Below are 19,876 nucleotides of genomic sequence, written 5' to 3' on the forward strand. Positions count from 1 at the left end.
TGCTTTATGCACCTTTAATTCAGAACCATATTTGACATGCACTTATAACTGTTTGTGCCTATGAATCAGCTAAGACTTTTGAACTCAGTTTTGACTTTGACTATCTGATCCTATTAAATCCTGTCATGTTAGACTGTGCTTAGAGTGGTGCTTTATTATGTACTGAGCTTCTCAGCTGACTGTGGTTATATATTATTTTCCGGTTTTGATCATCGTGAGGTTAACGGGGAGCAGGACGCTTATTTCCAAAATTTGACTTTGACTCAGAGATTTAGTTTAGTTATTTCAGTTTATTAGAAAGTGAGTACTTGAATAAAATGTAAAGACATTATTATTTATTTGTTTGACTCTTGGGGAGAGATGAGATTTGACTTGACTCTGATGGGTCCGCTTAGATTGAATATATATATATATATATATATATATATATATATATATATATATATATATATATATATATATATATATATATGAGGAAACTGTTGGTGAGCTTAAAAGCTCACCAAACTTATGGTGAGCTAGCTTGCCCAATCACATGGGTCCCACATTTTAGGGAGTGATCCAAACCATTAATTTGCAAGGCCTTATCATAGATAGGGTGTACACCAAAAATCAGCTCCATAGGATCATCCTAATCCCTCCATTTGTGGAGGACAAAAATGGACAGACTTGTGTCTGTCCATTTTTGTCCTCCACAAATGGAGGGGTTAGGATGATCCTATGGAGCTGATTTTTGGTACATCCCCCATCTATATAAGGGACTTTCAAATGAATGGTTTGGATCATCCTAACAAAGTGGGCCCCCATGTGATTGGGCAAGCTAGCTCACCATAAGTAAGGCTAGGAGACTCATAACCGGACTATATTTACATGGTGGGGTCAGGGCATGACACTAATGTTTTAAACCCTATTATTACTTTATCACTCTGGGAAATGATATTTACGCCCCTTTTGATCAGCAGGGACACCCAGTGTCAGTGTACGTGGCAATCAAATCCACTGGATTCTTCTGACGATAAGTACATTAGCCCTCCTTTTTTTCATTGATACACTGGCGATGGGTGTCCCTAGTAATCAAAAGGGGCGTAAATATCACTTCCCTATCACTCTTCACGAGGTATTTGTATTTTTAGGCAAATCTGGGGGAAAAGGGGAAAGCTGCTTAACCCAATTGGAGGGTTACCACTTACCAGGAAAGAATTCCCCATATAGTACACTAATCATCTTCGGGAATGTTTAAACGGTCTATCTTCGAACACGTATTTTTTTGAATGGGAAGTAATTAGTCGACCCCACTTTTGTTTTACTTCGGACAGCCCTCTCTAGAGTAGTCATAAATACACCCGAGGAAGCTGTCCCAAATACAAAAAAGTGGCGAATATATAAGCCAGCACGCCATAGCCACTTGCTCCAATCTTTCATTAGCATTAAAAACTCGAAAAGGAGAGTCAAGCGGGTCGTTAAATGACATAAACAAGGCCCATAAGTAAACATTAGAAGATAAAAACGCAAAGCCCTCTACGTTCTTCCGACCAAGACATGGATTTGCTTTTCTCATTGCAAGCTCTTACTGGGTTTCTTGCCTTGCTTATTTTCTACAGTATATGTTTTGCAAGGGCCAGAAGTAAGACTAAGAATGCACCAGAACCAGCTGGTGGATGGCCTGTTATTGGCCACCTCCATCTCTTGCGGGGCTCCAAGCAGCCACTATTCCGAACATTTGCAACCATGGCAGATATCTACGGTCCAGCCTTCATGCTACGCCTTGGAACACGCCGTGCTCTTATTGTGAGCAGTCCAGAGCTAGCAAAAGAGTGCTTCACTACCAACGACAAGGCTCTTGCTGCACGCCCAAGAAGTGCAGCAGGAAAGTATATGGGTTACAACTTTGCCATGTTCGGCGCAGCCCCTTACGGGCCCTACTGGCGACAGATGAGGAGAATAGCCACAGTCGAATTGCTATCAAATAGGCGACTTGAGTTGCTTAAGAAAGTTCGTATCACAGAGATCGACTTAGTCATAAAAGAGTTGTATGGACTTTGTGTAAAGAATGATCAGAATCCGGTGAAGGTTGATATGAAGCGATGGTTTATTGACTTGACTTTCAACGTGGCGGTCATGATGATCGCCGGAAAACGGTACTTCCGATATTCTGGTGAATGCGAAGAAGGTGAGGCACGGCGATTTCAGCAGGCGATCGATCAATTGAAGCATCTTACTGTGCTCTTTATAGTTTCAGATGCATTTCCTTTTCTAGAGTGGATGGATTTTGGGGGGCACTTGACTGCAATGAAGAAGACCGCTGAAGAATTTGACTCTCTGCTTGTGAGTTGGATAAACGAGCATCGCCGGAAGAGATTCTCTGGTGAACTGGACGCTGCAAAAGACTTCATAGATGTGTTGCTATCAATTCTGGAGGGTGCCCCGCTTCCTGGCTATGATATTGATACAGTCATTAAAGCAACTTCCATGGTAATATTCTATGCAAACCACAACTAAATTTTTTTCTTCTAGTTTTTTTTTTTTTTTTAAGAAAAATGGTATTGCCACTCCCAACAAGCATTTTGTTAGGTAGGGATGTGAAATGGTTGTGTACCTTTTCTAGAGAGGCAATGTTTTTTCACTCTGACATAGTTATGGACTTCGTTTCGTTTCATTCTAGATTCTGGAACGGAACCCCCTATATTCTGTTTCACTAGTGATTCACCCCGATCAGCCCCGTTTCGCCAAAATGGTGAATTTTGTCTTGTTCTTCCGAAACACTTACTTTTTACTTTTTTCCTCTTCCCTTCTTCTTGTATCTTCTTATTTATCTTCTCTTAATATTTCCTCTTCCTAGAATTGGGTATTTGCATGCAAGTCATTTAAGTAAATGCCCATTTACTTATTATTTACATGTAAATAAGAGAATATCGCCTATTCGGATTTATTAAATATACTTTTATGACCCAATTCTAAAAGGATAAGAAGTTAACTTTCTAATTCTCGTACAAAATTCGACCTTTTTCGATCATTTCGAGCTAGGTTAAAATCTTAACTTCCAAACTTCCAAAGAGTCACGCCTCGAACCATAATCACGGCCTGGCACTAGATAGTGCCCTACACCTGCAAGGCGAACCTCATGGCGTATAAGTCCTTTTATATCACATTTAATAAACCAGGCATTTAAATAATATGCTACGTATCTACATCAATAAAGAATAATTAATTCTGTTAAAGTTTCACTCCGATCCCACATATAACAAAATATAAATCCACTAAGATTGTTAGTGGATCAAATACTCACACTAATCAATGTAGAATCAAATAATCTAAGTCTTCTGATGAAAAAGACTACGCTCCGACCGAGCACCTCATACCTCCGCGAGAATCAATTCTCAAGATCTAGAATATAAACCACGGGCGAGCGAATGCCTAGTAGAGTAATAAAGCATAACTATGGTTAAGACTAAACAAGCCACCAGAAACAAAAGTAGGCAATGAAGAACAAAACTGATGGGTCAAAATTTGATACTAATCACATGTTTTGAAGGGAGTTTCTCTATCATAACGGATTCACAAATGAGGAACAGTACAAAAAAGAAATTTAGTTATGAACAGAGATCGATCAATCGAAATATCACAAAGTAACAGTGTGATAGGGTTCAAAAGATCGCCTCACACACATATCATAGGTCGATAACTCTTCCTGAGACAGAATCACCGTCGAGTAGACTAGAGCCATGGAGCTAGCCCACGGACCAATATGTCCCCACACGTCTAAGGATATATCTAGGGTCTTGTCTGGCAGAACAACCTTATCCATAGGGTTCACTACCCCAGTGGCTGAGATCATGGTTTTAAATTTCGGTTTCGGCTAAAATTTCGGACTTATCCGAAATAGAAATTTCAACTGAAATCTTGAAATTTAGGGCGAAATTTGTTACTAGCGCACGAAACGCCGTTTTTTTGGGATGAAATTTCTACCGAAATTGTCGAAATTTCAGTAATTTCGTTTCAAATTCTTTAACGGGATAAAAAAAAATTTAAAAATTTCGACGAAATTCCCTGAATTTCCAAAATTTTGAACAAAATTTCTGAAATTTCAAACGAAATTTGATAAATTTTGAGAATTTCGGTTTCGGATTGTTTCGGTTTCAGTCCTCACCGATGATGTAATGAGGAAATTTAAAACCATGGCTGAGATATGCCACCCCGATGATGTATCAAGGAAAAGTCTGATGCTGGTTATATATATTTAGAGATGTCCAATCTCAACCCGAGTAGAGACTTTTAGGTCTGCAAAGAGCTGGAATATCATATCTCCTTACTCTTTGGGATCTATAAATCCATAGGCATGATATTCCTACGATGGTACCTAAGGACAAATGTGTGTTTAAGGAAACAAGCTCATCACACACTTTGTTATTGTACCCATTAAATGTCATGAAACAAAACGATTGCAATAATTAAATCAGTTAAATACATCAAAGACTAGCTTTAAGGGCTATACACTAACAAGTCATGCGTGCAAGGCTCTTCCAATTTTACCCCATGTAGTGTTTGGTTGTCCATTAAACCCCACGGCCGACCGTTTAGAGTGTAGAATGTATTTTAATAAACCGCAACTCCACTCTGCCTTTCTAGATTCGTGTGTAATGATTTTATGTTTATTTTAAGTTCAATTGTCCTTTTTTATTTTACCTAGTGCCATTACTCACAAGTATCCTCAAGGGATTAGCTTTACAATATAAGGACTCTTTAATTAATTCTTCACACCTCCATTGCTTTCAGCTATCCTTCTTCATTCTTCATGAGTGTTCTTAGATTTAGATTCTTCAACTTTGGCTCCTAGCTCCATCCTCCATGCCTTGAACGATGCTTGAATGGCTTTGATTTTACCTTCAAAGAGGCTTTTCAACCAATCACTCTAACATTAGTATAAACAACTAATATAAAGTATCATATTGGGTTTATTGTCATCAAAAAATGACTTGAGAGAGTGACCAAGGTTGAACGCTTGAGATAACAGCACTAAACATCGAGATACGTATTCTACAATTTCACATTTCATACCACCAGAATACCAGCTTTAAATTTTTGTGGATGGTGTACTTCAACTTATGAGCCTCATGGAGAATTTTCCTTTCAATATTAGGCTCACACAAACGATCTCATAGAACTAAACTTTCATCAGTATGAATTGCAAAATCGGAATGCCCATCAATCTCTTTCTGAATCTTCTGGAGAAATAGATCCTCTGACTTCTTGGCTTTGATCAGACTTACAATATCTAGTCAAATTTAAAAACTAGCATTAAAGGACTTTCCACTATCTATCTGAACATTTAGAATTAGATCCTTGAACTCGTCCAACGAACGCCACTCCTTGCATCAAAGCCAATAGATTACCAAATGACTTCTAGTTTAAGTCATCCGCTCCACATTGTCCTTTCCACGGTGATACTAAACCTTAAAATCGTAATCTTTTAAGAATTCTAACCATCTTCTCCATCACATATTGAGCTCATTTTGAACAAGCATGTATTTCAAACTCTTATGATCCAAGAACACTTCAGATCTTTCTCCATAAAATTAATGTCGTCAAATCTTCAATGCAAAAACGATTGCCACCACGTCTAAGTCATGCACATGATAGTTTCCCTCATGAACCCTCAACTGTCGGGATGCATACACAATAACTTTACCTTGCTGCAAGAGAACACAACCCTATCCTTTCATCGAGGCACCACAATATATTGTAAAACCTTCTCCTCAAAAACAGCTAAGCTCTTATCTAGTTCTTGAAAATTATTTTCAAAATCTTCAATCGACACAAACTTATGATTTTTCCCCATCATTTTAGTCAAAGGTCCTGCTTACTTCAAGAAAGCCTCGACAAATCTCCTATTGTATCCTATAAGATAAAGGAAGCACTTAATCTATGTAGCATTTGTAGGATGTTTCAAGTTAACAATTGCTTCTATCTTGACTGGATCTATAGAAATACCATCCTTCGATACTACATAGCCAAGGAAACTCATGTTATGTAGCTGAAATTAACACTTTCTAAATTCAACATATGATTGATTCTTCCTTAGCTCATTGAAAGCCAGACACAAGTGCTCTTCAAGCTCTTCTTTAGTCTTGGAGTAGACCAAAATGACTTCAATGAAGACTACCACAAACTAGTGCAAAAAATGGCTGAAATATCCTACTCACGAGATCGATAAACTTGGCAGGCTAAATTTTCAACCCAAAATGGCAGAACTACAAACTCATAATATCCACACCTCGTTCTGAATGTTGTCTTCAGGATGTCTTCTCTGTGCACCCTCAGTTAATGGTATCTTGGTCATAGGTGTGTCTTCTAGAAGAATTTTGCTCCTTGCAAATGATCAAAGAGATCGTTTATCCTTTGTAAGGGGTAGGGGTTCTTCATAGTTATCATGTTCAATTGCCAATAGTCAATGCACATCCTCATGCTATCATCATTCTTCCGAACAAATAAAATGGATGCCCCCCATGGAGATACACTTGGCCAGAGATAGCCTTTATATAGAAGTTCCTTTAACTGAGACTTTAACTCTCTCAGTTCTCCCGGGGCCATTTGATTATAATCCTTCAAGATTGGTGCCAAACCTGGCACAAGCTCAATTGGGAACAAGACTTCTCTCAGCAAGGGTAGTCCCGGTATCTACTTAGGAAAGACTTCCAACAATTTTTTACTACTAACAAATCTTCCATTGAAACTGTTACTCTATCATCTTCAACCTTAATATGGGCGAGGTAGCACTGGCACCAACATTCAACTAACTTCACCGAATTTAATCAACAATGAGTTTAATCCTCCTTTGGCTGTTTCACACCTTTAAAACAAAACCCTAGCTCTCTAGGGATTGTAAAAGTGACTACCTTACTTAATGCGGGTGCTTCAGAGGGAAGAAGAAGAAAAATAGAAATAAAGAACACAACAAGAGAAGAAGAAAAAAATGGGAGCAATACTCAACCCAATTGATATTCCATCAATTACATAAGTTTTTCAACATCAAAAATCCCCTCTCAAGATAGTTTCTAACTCTTTACATAAAAGAAAACCAAAGGAAATTCATTCAAGCTCGTCCACTAGCTAGCTTAGGGACTAACATAACATTAATTGCATAGGAACTCACTAACTTTGACTGTTTTGGGAACCCACAGATACAGTCAACAAAAACTGCCATAACTTTCTACCCTATTGTCCAATTTTCAAGTACAAATACTTGTTGGAAATATCTCAAAGAGACCTACAACTTTGTAGTCTACCACTTTCCATAATTCTAGCATTTAGAGGTCCAAAAAAGAGATTAAAAATGGGCCAGCAACATTACTGTAGGATTGCACCTTGGAACTCCACCAAAAACACCTAGGCTTGACATGGCTACCATGTTGGCACTATATCATTATCTCCGGGTGAGAAAGAACTCGCCCACGAGTTCTCATCAAGCTCTCCATGATAAGTTGTCAAGTCTTTGACATTGAAAGTTTGATGAGTATTGATATTTGGAGGGAGCTGAATCTTGTATGCGTTGTCGTTGATTTTCTTGAGAATTTGACATGGACCAATCTTCTTCTCCTTGAGCTTGTTATAGGATCCGGCTGGAAATCGTTCCTTCTTCAAATAAACCCACACAAGATCACCTTCATTGAAGATTTTGATTCGGCGATGAGTATTGGCCGCTTGCTTATACTTCTCGGTATTTTCTTCAAGATTCTTCAAGATTCTTCATGAATCTTTGTCATGGTAGTAGCAAAATCTTTCGCCTTCTTGTTGGACAACGATGGATCGGGAATGGGTGCAAGATCAAGATAGTGTTTTGGAGTTTTTCCATAAATCACTTCAAATGGGCTCTTATCGGTAGAATGATTCACAACATAATTATAAGAAAACTCTGCTTGAGGGAGCACCATATCCCATTGCTTGGGCCTCTTTGCCGCCAAACTCCTAAGCAAGTTTCCCAAAGTTCGATTCACCACCTCGGTTTGTCCATCGGTTTGAGGGTGATAGGTGCTACTATAGAGCAAAAGAGTACCAATTTTTTTCCATAAGCATCTCCAAAAATGACTAAGAAATTTAGTATCCCTATCCGAAACAATGGACTTCGGAACACCATGATGCTTAACTACCTCATTGAAATAAAGATTAGCAACATAAGAAGCATCCATAGTCTTCTTGCAAGGAATGAAATGGACCATTTTAGAGAAGCGATCAACAACTACGAAGATAGAATCATTACCTCTTTGAGTTCTCGACCAGCCAACCACAAAATCCATACTAACATCTTCCCATGGAGCATTAGGAAGTGGAAGTGGAGTGTAGGTACCGGTGTTTTGAGTTTGACCCTTGCATGTTTGGCATATTCGGCACCTCTTCACATAACGCATCACATCTCGGTAAATGGTCGGCCAAAAATACTTTTCTTTCACTAGCAAAATAGTTTTGTCTCTTCCAAAATGTCCTCCCAAACCTCCCGAATGTAGTTATTTTATAACATACTCTCTAAGGGAGCATTTTCGAATGCATAAGCGACTCCCCTTAAAGAGAAAATCATCTTGAAGAAGATAATCTTCATGCTTCCCTTCTTTGCAAAGCTTCCAAATTTCACTGAAGTCTTCATCATTTGCATATATGTCTCTAATGGTATCAAACCCTTCAAGTTGCACACTCACAGAATTAAGAAGAGCCACTCTTCTACTAAGAGCGTCCGCCGCTTGATTGTACTTTCCGCTCTTATGCTTTAACACAAAAGTATATTCTTGTAAGAAAGAAACCCACTTTGCATGTCTTCGATTTAGGCTTCCTTGATTGTTGATGTGCTTGAGAGCTTCATGATCGGAATTCAAAACAAACTCCCTTTGAACAAGATACGATCGGCAATGCCGAAGTGCTTGAACAATGGCATAAAATTCCACATCATAGGTTGAGTACTTCTTCTTTGTTTCATTGAGTTTTTCACTAAAGAAGGCAATGGGATGACCTTCTTGGCTAAGTACTCCGCCAATGCCCACATGAGAGGCATCACAATCAACCTTGAACATCTTCTCAAAGTCCGGCAAAGCAAGCACAGGAGCACTAGACAACTTGCCCTTTATAAGTTGAAAACTCATTTTGGCCTCCATAGTCCGCCTGAACCCATCTTTCTTCATGCAATTCGTCAAGGGGGATGATATAGTGCTTAAATTTCTTATGAATCGGCGAAAAAATGAGGCCAATCCATGAAAACTCCTCACTTCTTGCAAGCTCTTTGGAGTAGACCATTCTTGGATAACTTTGATCTTCTCATTATCCACTCTAATCCCTGTTGAAGTCAAAACAAAGCCTAGGAAAGCTAGGCTAGTTGTCATGAAAGAACACTTTTTGAGGTTTACATAGAGTTTTTCACCTCTCAAAGTGGTTAGAATAATCTTCAAATGTTCTACATGCTCACTTTTATCATGACTATAAATAAGAATGTCATCAAAATAAACAACAATAAACTTTCCAATGAAAGGGCGAAGGACTTGATTCATTACCCGCATGAAGGTACTTGGAGCATTGGAGAGACCAAATGGCATAATAAGCCACTCATATAAGCCTTCACATGTCTTGAAAGCGGCCTTCCATTCATCACCCAGCTTGATTCGAATTTGATGGTAGCCGCTTCTAAGGTCAATCTTGGAAAATATCTTTGCACCGGCAAGCATGTCAAACATATCATCAATTCTTGGAATGGGAAACCGGTATTTGATAGTGATTCGGTTTATGGCACGACTATCCACACACATACGCCATGTTCCATCTTTCTTTGGAGTAAGTAATGCCGGCACCGCACAAGGACTCATCCTTTCTTTGATGTAACATTTCTTCAACAACTCCATGACTTGCTTTTTCAACTCTTCATGCTCTTTAGGACTCATACGGTAGTGAGCCTTGTTGGGAAGATTAGAACCGGGAATCAAATCATTTTGATGTTGAATGTCTCTTAAAGGAGGGAGTCCATTGGGCAACTCATCGGGTGTGACATCCTTAAATTCCTCCAAGAGAGGTTCTAACTCACTAAGCACATTAAAGGACATTCCCAAATCTTTCGCCACTAGCATGTAAATGACACCACTACTCTTACTTTCTCTTGTAAACATTGATGAAATGAGAAAATTACTACCCTCCTCTTGTAAAGATTTGGGTGTCTTTTCCTCCTTACTAGGCAAAAGAACAATCTCCACTTTTCCCATTCGAAATGTATATGTATTTTTACAACCATCATGGGTAACATTTCTATCATATTGCCATGGCCTTCCTAAGAGTATGTGACACACATCCATAGGGACAACATCACACCAAACTTGATCATGGTAATTCTTACCCATAGAAAATGAAACTAAATATCGTTTAGTAACTTTTACCTCATTACCCTTCTTAAACCATGCAATCCGATAGGGCTTTGGATGTGGTTCGGTTTTGAGCATGAGCTTGTTCACCATGTCATGAGATACGATGTTCTCACAACTCCCACCATCGATCACAATGGTGCAAACCTTGTCATGAGATTTGCATCGAGTCTTGAAAATGTTAGAACGGAGCCAATCATCATCAGATTCAACCTTTGGTGTAGCAAGTGCTCTTTGGATCACCAAGCTTTCTCCTTCTTCGGGTTCGATTTCTTCATGTTGTATGTCATCTTCCTCATCATATATGGGCTGATTTGAATCATCAACAAAATTATCATCATTTTCTTCATCACCGAATGCCACTACTTGCCTCTTTGGACAATCTTTGAAACGATGGCCAACTTGACCACACTTGAAACAAGCATTTGAATTGTTGGAGCGATTGGGCTGATTTCCAACTTGATGTGTAGGGGCTGATTTTGTAGAATTTTTGTTGAAATATTCGGACCTTGACTTTGTACCTCTACCATGTGAAGATTCACCTTTAGAAGAAGGATAGAGACTACGAACATCCACATACTTTTTAGCACCACGACGAGAAAACTTAGCCTCCACCTTCAAGGCTAGTTGATAAGCATCATTTACGCTCAATGATCGGTGCATTTCCACCTCATCACGAATGGAAAACTTCAAACCATCAACATACCTTGCCACAAGTTAATCTTCACCCTCTTGAATATCATTACGAGCCATGAGTTTGTAGAACTCTTCGGTGTAGTCCAACACACTCTTAGATTCTTGGCATAGGTTGTTGAATTGAGAAAAGATAATTTGGGAAAAATCCAACATAAGAAATTTCTCCTTAAGCCTTGACTTCATTTTCTCCCAAGAAGAGATCTTACGCTTTCCTTTGCGGATTCTCATCTCTTGAACCTTATCCCACCATGTTGAAGCGTAGCCACAAGCTTCACACGTTGGCTTTCGGGTGTCTCCTTGTAATCAAAGAACTTCTCAATGACACTAAGCCATTCAAGAACTCTTCGGGTTGTAGATGACCATGGAACTCCGGCAAGTCAATCTTGACGGTGTTGAAATCACGATAAAACCTTCCCAACCTAGCATCTTCACGAGTATTGGCGAAAGGATTCACATCGGATTCATCACTAGAACCTCCACGACTTGATCTACCACGCTTACTATGAGCCTCTTGGCGTTCAAGTCGCATGGTAATTTGCTCAACTTGTCTTTGAAGTGCTTGAAGTTTATCATCTCTTTCATCTCTCAAATCTTCCATCATTTTGTTACCACGCCTTCCTCTACCTCTTCGTGCCGCCATGAAAATCAAATCAAAGCTAGCCCAAGAGAGTAACGTTGGCTCTGATACCAGATAATGCGGGTGCTTCAGAGGGAAGAAGAAGAAAAATAGAAATCAAGAACACAACAAAAGAAGAAGAAGAAAATGGGAGCAATGCCGCTCAACTCAATTGATATTCCATCAATTACATAAGTTTCTCAAAATCAAAAATCCCCTCTCAAGATAGTTTCTAACTCTTTAAATAAAAGAAAACCAAAGCAAATTCGTTCAAGCTCCTCCACTAGCTAGCTTAGGGACTAACATAACATTAATTGCATAGGAACTCACTAACTTTGACTGTTTTGGGAATCCACAGACATAGTCCACAAAAACTACCATAACTTTATATTCTATTGTCCAATTTTCAAGTACAAATACTTGTTGGAAAGATCTCAAAGAGACCTACAACTTTGTAGTCTATCACTTTCCATAATTCTAGCATTTAGAGGTTCAAAAAAGATATTCAAAAACGGGCCAACAACATTACTGCATGATTGTACATTGGAACTCCACCAAAAACACCTAGGCTTGACATGGTTGCCATGTTGGCACTACATCATTACTAAAGCAATCAATACTATCATGTTATGAAGATAGCCAATCCATCCTCAAGATAATGTTAAAGTCAGTCATCTATAAAAGGACTAGGTTTAAAAGTAGTTCCATGTTCCCAATTCTCACCATGCAACCCTTACTACCGAAACGAGGTTCAAAGACATCTCCATTTTTTATGTTTAGCCCATTTTGAAGTAATACTAATAAAGTGATTTTTTTTATAATGACACCCATTCTAAGAATTAATCATAAACTGATTTTTTATAATGAAACCCCATTCTAAGAATTAAACGTAGACTTAATTGATAAGGCCACTCGATTCCAATAATACTTATAGAATAAATACGATAATGACACTCCAAATAAAAAATAAAAATTTAATCACATACTCAATTGATAAAGACAGTGTTGGGGCCAGGTATTACAAATATCATCTTTTTATTTTTTGTGTTTTCAAATTTGCACATTTTTCTGTTTGCACCATTTTCTTCAAATCTCATTTATTTTATTATCCATGCATAAATTTCTAGTATGTTTTCATTTTTTGCATTTATTCAATTTCATCTATTTGATTAGCTCGCTAACATACATATAATTTTTGCCGATATTTTTTACCATGTTATTATCACATTTCGATCTTAATGCTCTACACATACATAAGCAAACAGTGTGGAATGCCTAATCTCGTGGTTGCTTTTCTCATTTGTTTTGCTTTTCTGTTTTAAGATTCCATAATGAGAGATTTTATATGGTGGCCGACCTTTATATGTAAAGGTCGGAGAGAGAAAACCCCCCTACCTTGATTTTTGGTCCAACAAAAGCTTCCTTTTTTTAACTTTTTCTTGGATAAAAAATCAAGGGTGGCAGGTTTTCTCTCTCTCTGCCCTTTTTACCACACGGTCGGCCACCATATAATTTCTCCCATAATAAAGTCATTCATGTTTGAACTAATCCACATGAATAAATTACAAATTATATGATGAAGGGCCATATGAACACGTACCCATCATCCCATCCTTCAAATTTAATCCAACAGCAGCTCACTTTTTTAAGGAGCTTCTGTTGGATCAAATATCAAGGGTGGTACCTCTGATGTGCCTCCTTTTAAGTGTTTGTACGGCCTTTCGTGATAAAAATTCTCTGAATAAAGATACTAGTAAGAAAAATGCTTAGCACCACTTTCACACCACAGTGTGATTGATATGAAACTGCTGATGAGGTGAGCTACGGGCCTACGGCCTTTGATGCGACATAGGTCCCATCAACATCAGAAATGTGGATGAGAATAAAATGCTTTAATATAACTCAAGGGAGTATTGTTAGCAGAACCCGATATAACATTTTAGTTTAGACATTCCAAGTAGGGGTGGACATGGTTCCGGTTCGAACCGAGGAACCGAACCGAACCGGCACATATGGTTCGGTTCGGTTAGGTTCCATAGTTATATGGTTCGGTTCCGGTTCTAATAACCTGGAACCGATGGAAATTCGGTTCGGTTCTGGGTTTGGATCCCGGAACCGAGAACCGAACCAAGAACCGACCCACCTTAAAACCCTTAGTCAGACTGGAAAACAAGTTTTTTAATCTCAGCACTTGCCCAAATATTTTTAATCTCACCAAACAAGCCTTAATATTTTAATGGCAGGAAAGAAGATGTGGGAATCCTTTTTGTTTTTAATATTAACTTGAAAGTTTTTGTAAGTGTAAGAAGAAAGTGAAAGGCTTTTAAAAATAGTAAAATATTATGAGAGTAGTTTGTATAACGCCCCCACAAAGTCATATTCATCATTTCATTAGAGACTTTTGTGCTCTGCTTTTCCCATAATGATGATGACAAGCTGGAAACAAAAAATTATTCTATCTCAAGAAAAGAAAACCAAACATTCAAACAACTATTGTGAAGAAATTCCGTTGATTTGATGAAGATCGGGTAAACCCAGAACCGAACCGAACCGAACCGATTATATATGGTTCTGGTTCGGTTCGGTTCCAAACTTATATGGTTCTGGTTCGGTTCCAATTTCAGGGAACCGATTATATATGGTTCGGTTCTGGGTATACCCCAAAACCGAACCGAACCGAACCATGTCCACCCCTAATTCCAAGTATTGTTTGGTGAGAGATCTTTCAATGAAATGACACTGTAATCACGCCCTTTTTTTAAAAAAAAAAATTTGTTATTTTCACCCCTTTGAAAAGTTAACAAAAGAAAGCCCTTATTTCCCCTTCATATTTACTATCTCTATCCTCTCCTTTTAAGTGGCTAAACAACCACAAAACTTGTCAAATTTACAAAGGGCATGCCCTTCAACCCAAAAATTAGATTTGTGCCATTCCAAATACACATACATCTCCGGAAGGAAATTTCCGAAATCCAAACCGCAGATGCACAACACCTCTTGCCCAAAATCCATTCAAGATTGCCAAAAATCCATTCCCACCTTGCCTTGCCATGATTTCCTCTTTCAACGGTCATTTTGAATTTAATTTCTTACCTAAAAGAACCCTAACCCTCGCCCATGGCGATTTTCACATCTAAGGAAGGAGATCTCCTACAACGGTTAGTTTTCACACATTTTCCCTCTATAAAAATCCCCTCTAGCATCCTCTCAAAGGACAACAACTTCTCACACGAGAAATCACAGCAACAAGCAACCTTTTCTCAACATTTTCTCCACTTTGCCTCTTCTTTTCTCTTTATTTTCACCATTTTCAACCATTGGGGCAGCGGCTTTAACGCCATCTCACAGCCTTCAAACAGGGTCTCTAAGACCCACCTTCATCTTCTTCTTCTGTGAGCTTCGCTAGTTCATTTGCAACTCCGAGGTTTACAAAAGGGAAGGCCTAAACTTGCTTTATTTATTACTGTTAACAACTTATATTCTTGTATTTTAGTCTACCACAACAAGCATCGAGTTAATATCTGTACATCTCTTTTAATCACTGTGTCCACTTGTTGCACTCTCATTATTCAAGCATAACTAAAATCCTGTCTTCTGTCATAAACACACAATTATTTCCAGACACATATGAGATGCTCTGTTTCTAATTGACACTTATATCTATTCGTTGTATGGATTTTTCTACACATTTGCACTACTGTTTTTCATGACTCGTCTGAACTTTCAGAACATGTTCATATTATTGTAATTAAGTTCTCCGGTTCGTATTTCTTTATCAAATTTTTATAAGTTTTCAGACACCAAATTATCAATCTTTTGTAGACTTTGATCGTTGCTGGTACTGATACCACCTCCAGCGTTCTAACATGGGCGCTCTCCATGCTGCTCAACAATCCCTACATATTAAAAAAGGCACAAAATGAGTTGGATATCCATGTCGGCAATGAGAGACAAGTGGACGAGTCAGATGTCAAGAAGCTCGTGTACCTCCAAGCCATTGTCAAGGAAACATTGCGCCTCTACCCAACGGCCCCTCTGGGGGTACCCCACGAGGCGATTGAAGATTGCCACATTGGTGGGTTCCATGTCCCAGCGGGCACACACATATTCATTAATCTTTGGAAGCTACACCGTGATCCACGTGTGTGGTCGGACCCATTCGATTTTCGCCCTGAGAGATTTCTAACCGTTGGTCACATGGAAATAGATTTCATGGGTCCGGATTTTGAGTACACCCCTTTTGGGTCTGGACGAAGATCGTGCCCGGGGATGTCGCACGCTCTCCATGTCATCAATTTGATGCTTGCTCGTCTTCTTCAAAGCTTCGACATGGCAACACCCACAGATTCACCTGTGGATATGACTGAGAGCATAGGTATAACTCTCCCTAAAGCAACTCCATTAGAGGTGCTCTTCACCCCACGTCTCCCTTCTGAGCTTTATTAAATGGTATTATTGTATTATCAAGACAATTTGGGTTTGAATTGAATAAGATGTAATACAAATAACTGTAGACTTTGTACATAAGTCTTGTTTTATTTGCTGAATGACTTGGGCTTGGATGTTTTTTTTTAAATGGCAATGACTTGGGCTTGTTATTTACAGCTTCTTCCTTGCATTCCATTAATATTAATCGGTAGATTTATTTTTTTCAAGATGCAAATGGTTGTGGCCGGAGATCTGATGATAGGAAATAGAAATGTGTTAGAAAGACTAGGAATTTTTATATGTATAAGACTCTTTAGAAATGATCTGTTTTGACGTCTTGTCTGTTCTATAGTGGACATATATCTTATGTCAATTTGCATTTCGAGTTTCCAAATGTTTTGTATGAGCATGTAATACTAGATTCAATGAAAGATATATATATGGCACTTTTAGAAGGTTTTGACGTGTAACACAGTTTTGCCCTTACACATTGCTTCATGGTAGGGGATCTAGAACATATTTACATTCACAATGAAGTCCTTGAGAAGATTTATAGGCCTCTATTCGAAGAGAAAAATGTAGATTACATAGATCTTTGATGGAAAACTCACCCTCAAGTTTACCATTGAGATGAAAATTTGAGGGGGATGTTTGCCTCACTATAATATCATCGACATCAAATTGATGAGAATGAATGGAGACTATCACTAAATAAACAACTTTTGGAGATCACAAGGATAGGCTACTTGAAGCCATATAAAGACTTTTGGAATTTGCTAGGCAATTTCGCGGGAAGTCATTTGTGCACAATCTTTTGCATGTGATTTAACAGCCACACATTTTGACATATTAGCAGAAGATTTTGTCTTCAATTAGTTTATCTGACATGGATGCCATCATTTGTATAAAAAAAAAAAGGCTAAGAAATGGCTTCCTCTTCAATTAGTTTATCTGACATGGATGCCATCATTTGTATAAAAAAGCTAAGAAATGGCTTCCCGAGATATAAACAGGTGGTCTTCTTGGGATAAATATTGAAAAGTGATCTCTGGAGATGCATTTAATACATGTAAGAAAAAGACATTACTTATATAATATGAGGGATTTGCTAGTGTCCTTCGCAGAGAGCACCTTCGCGCCTGCCCTTTGCATGTGACGACAGTGAAGGTGGTGAATAAGACAAAATCTGTTAAAAGAACATAGATGCTGTCATCATCAAAATAGATGGGTGTCATCACATGCAAAGGAACGGCGGGAGGTGCTTTCTGCAAAGGAGGCTAGCAAACCCAATAATATGATATTCTAATAGTGGGAGAGGAAAACGCCAAAGGGATTGCCGTTTTTTTCCATTTATTTCTTTAGAATCCTACGTATTTCGTCAATATTTTGAAAGGTGCCCGGAATCATTACAATTATCTAATAAATGAATGCGTTATGTAATTTTGCATAAAAAAAGAACCGATGCGGAGTTTCCTGACAGATTCGAATTTAAAAAAATAATTGGGTTCGTCAATATTTTGAAAGGTGTCCAGATTTTGTAGTATTATGTAATTAATGCACGCTCTCCGTAATTTTGAATATAAAAACCGCCCCCATCTTCACTTTCTTGACACTTTGGTATTAAAAAAGTAATTGGGTTTATGGTAATTTTAGGTTTCAAAGGGACTGAGTTCGTCTCAATTGACATGAAAGTACTCTTGTCAACATAATGGATTTTTCAAAAAAATGAAAATAAATCATTGACTTTTCGTATTTGCTTATATATATACTAGTAAGAAACCCTGCGATGCACGGAGGTTACAAACAGAAGCTGGAATAAAGAGCACAAGAAAGAAGAAGGTGTAATTTCAAAAGAAAAAAAATAGAGCGGAATAAAGAAATTGTGGTAAAAGAAGGAAATTAACATCAAGCATACCACGCTTGATATTTTGATCCAACAGCAGCAGACTTTTTAGGGTAAAGAGGGAACGGAGTTGCACTGTTCACACTTACATCTCGTCACTCATCAAAAAATATATATATTTTTTCCATCTCTGAAATTAAGAAAATAAACTGAAAAAATGTAAAAAAAAAAAGGAAAAAAAAAACCCCAAAAGACTTTAAAAAGTATAAATTGGACTCTTACTTGAATGCCGATCAAGCCTCTTACTTGTCTAGGCCTGTCTCAAAAGACGAAATCAAAACAGTGGTATTCAATGCAGACAAAGAGAAGGCCCCCGGCCCCGACGGTTTCAATGCTACTTTTTTTCAAACTTTCTGGTATCTAATTGAAAAAGACTTCACGAAAGCAATTCAGAATTTCTTCAAAAAAGGTACGCTACTCTCTGAAATAAATTCTACCTTTATTGCTCTCATCTCCAAATGTCTCGATGCCTCTCCCGATAAATTTAGGCCAATATCCCTTTGCAACTTTATCTACAAAACCATCACCAAAGTCCTCGCAGAGAGATTAAAATCTATCTTGAACTCCCTCATCCATCCAGCCCAATCAGCCTTCATAAGAGCAGACATATCCAAGAGAATATTTTGCTAAGCCATGACCTCATCCACAACTTCCACTCCTCTAAATCCCTAAAATCCATGTGCCTCAAACTAGATTTGGCAAAAGCTTTTGACAATGTGAACCGTTCAGCTCTTCTTAACTTCATGAAAAAGCAAGGTTTTGATGATAGATGGTTAGATTGGATATATGAATGTATCAACAAACCATCTTTCTCAATCTTGACCAATGGCACCCCTCACGGGCACTTCTCCTCTTCAAATGGGCTCCGTCAGGGTGACCCCTTGTCCCCCCTTCTTTTTACAATCACGATGGAGATGCTGTCCATTTCTTAATGAAGCTCTTGACCAAAATAAAATCTCAACCCCATTCTCAAAAAGAAATATCTCCATTTCTCACCTGTTGTTTGCTGATGACCTGATGATTTTCGCAAAAGGCATCCCATATTGTGCCTCTGAAATCGTTGTATGCTTAAAGAAATTCTCTGCTGTATCGGGTTTAGATGTGAACAAAGAGAAGAGCGAAGTCTTCCTTGCGGGCCTAGGGGTCTCTGCAAAAAGAGAGATCTCTAACACTTTGCAGATCAAAGAAGGAAAGCTACCTATACGATATTTGGGCCTGTCCCTGATATTCTCTAGGCTTTTAGCAAACGACTGCACCCACCTGATCTCCAAAATCAGGAAGAAGCTGCAACAGTGGAGTTCCAAAAATCTGGCGCAAGCGGGCAGAATTGAACTAGTGAAATCTGTTCTTAGTTCTTTCCAAACTTATTGGGCTTCCTCTTTTGCTCTCCCAAAGGGCATTCTTCTTCAAATTGAAATTTTTTTCAGAGATTTCATATGGGGAGGCACTGATTCCACTAAGAGATTCCACTCGGTAAGCTGGTCAGATATTTGCAGGCCTAAAGATGAAGGTGGAGTGGGTATCAGAAAGCTTGAAGACCTAAGCAATGCTTTGCAGGTTAAACAGTTGTGGCTCCCTGTTGCAAAAGAAAATTTTGCTATGGAGTAACTGGGTCTATGCTAAGTATGTGAAGAATAAAAACATCTGGTCCATTAAAATGCCTTCAAAGCCCTCGTGGGGAATCAGGAATATCCTTAAAGCTAGGGATCTTGCCAGGCCTCACATCTGTTACCAAATTGGGAAAGAGGATGAACTGATGAAGTCGATTTATGGGATCAGCCTTGGCTGCCTTCCGGCACCCTTCATTCTTCTTTCTCATGCTACCGTGCTGATTACCCCCTAAGTGCC

The 19,876-nt window shown here is 38.5% G+C and overlaps 1 protein-coding gene across 1 annotated transcript; it reads left to right on the forward strand.

Annotated features, from left to right (window-relative positions):
• Positions 1 to 1,473: 1,473 nt before the first annotated feature.
• LOC143850947 (xanthotoxin 5-hydroxylase CYP82C4-like) lies at positions 1,474 to 16,301 on the forward strand. Its single transcript, XM_077360246.1, has 2 exons — positions 1,474 to 2,472; positions 15,520 to 16,301. Exons 1-2 carry the CDS (start codon positions 1,540 to 1,542, stop codon positions 16,141 to 16,143), a joined length of 1,557 nt encoding a protein of 518 aa, XP_077216361.1. The 5' UTR covers positions 1,474 to 1,539; the 3' UTR covers positions 16,144 to 16,301.
• Positions 16,302 to 19,876: the final 3,575 nt, after the last annotated feature.

This window comes from Tasmannia lanceolata, unplaced genomic scaffold (genome assembly GCF_043159265.1).
Source record: "Tasmannia lanceolata isolate RefF3 unplaced genomic scaffold, GAP_Taslan_0.1 ptg000018l, whole genome shotgun sequence".
Classification (NCBI taxonomy): Eukaryota; Viridiplantae; Streptophyta; class Magnoliopsida; order Canellales; family Winteraceae; genus Tasmannia; species Tasmannia lanceolata.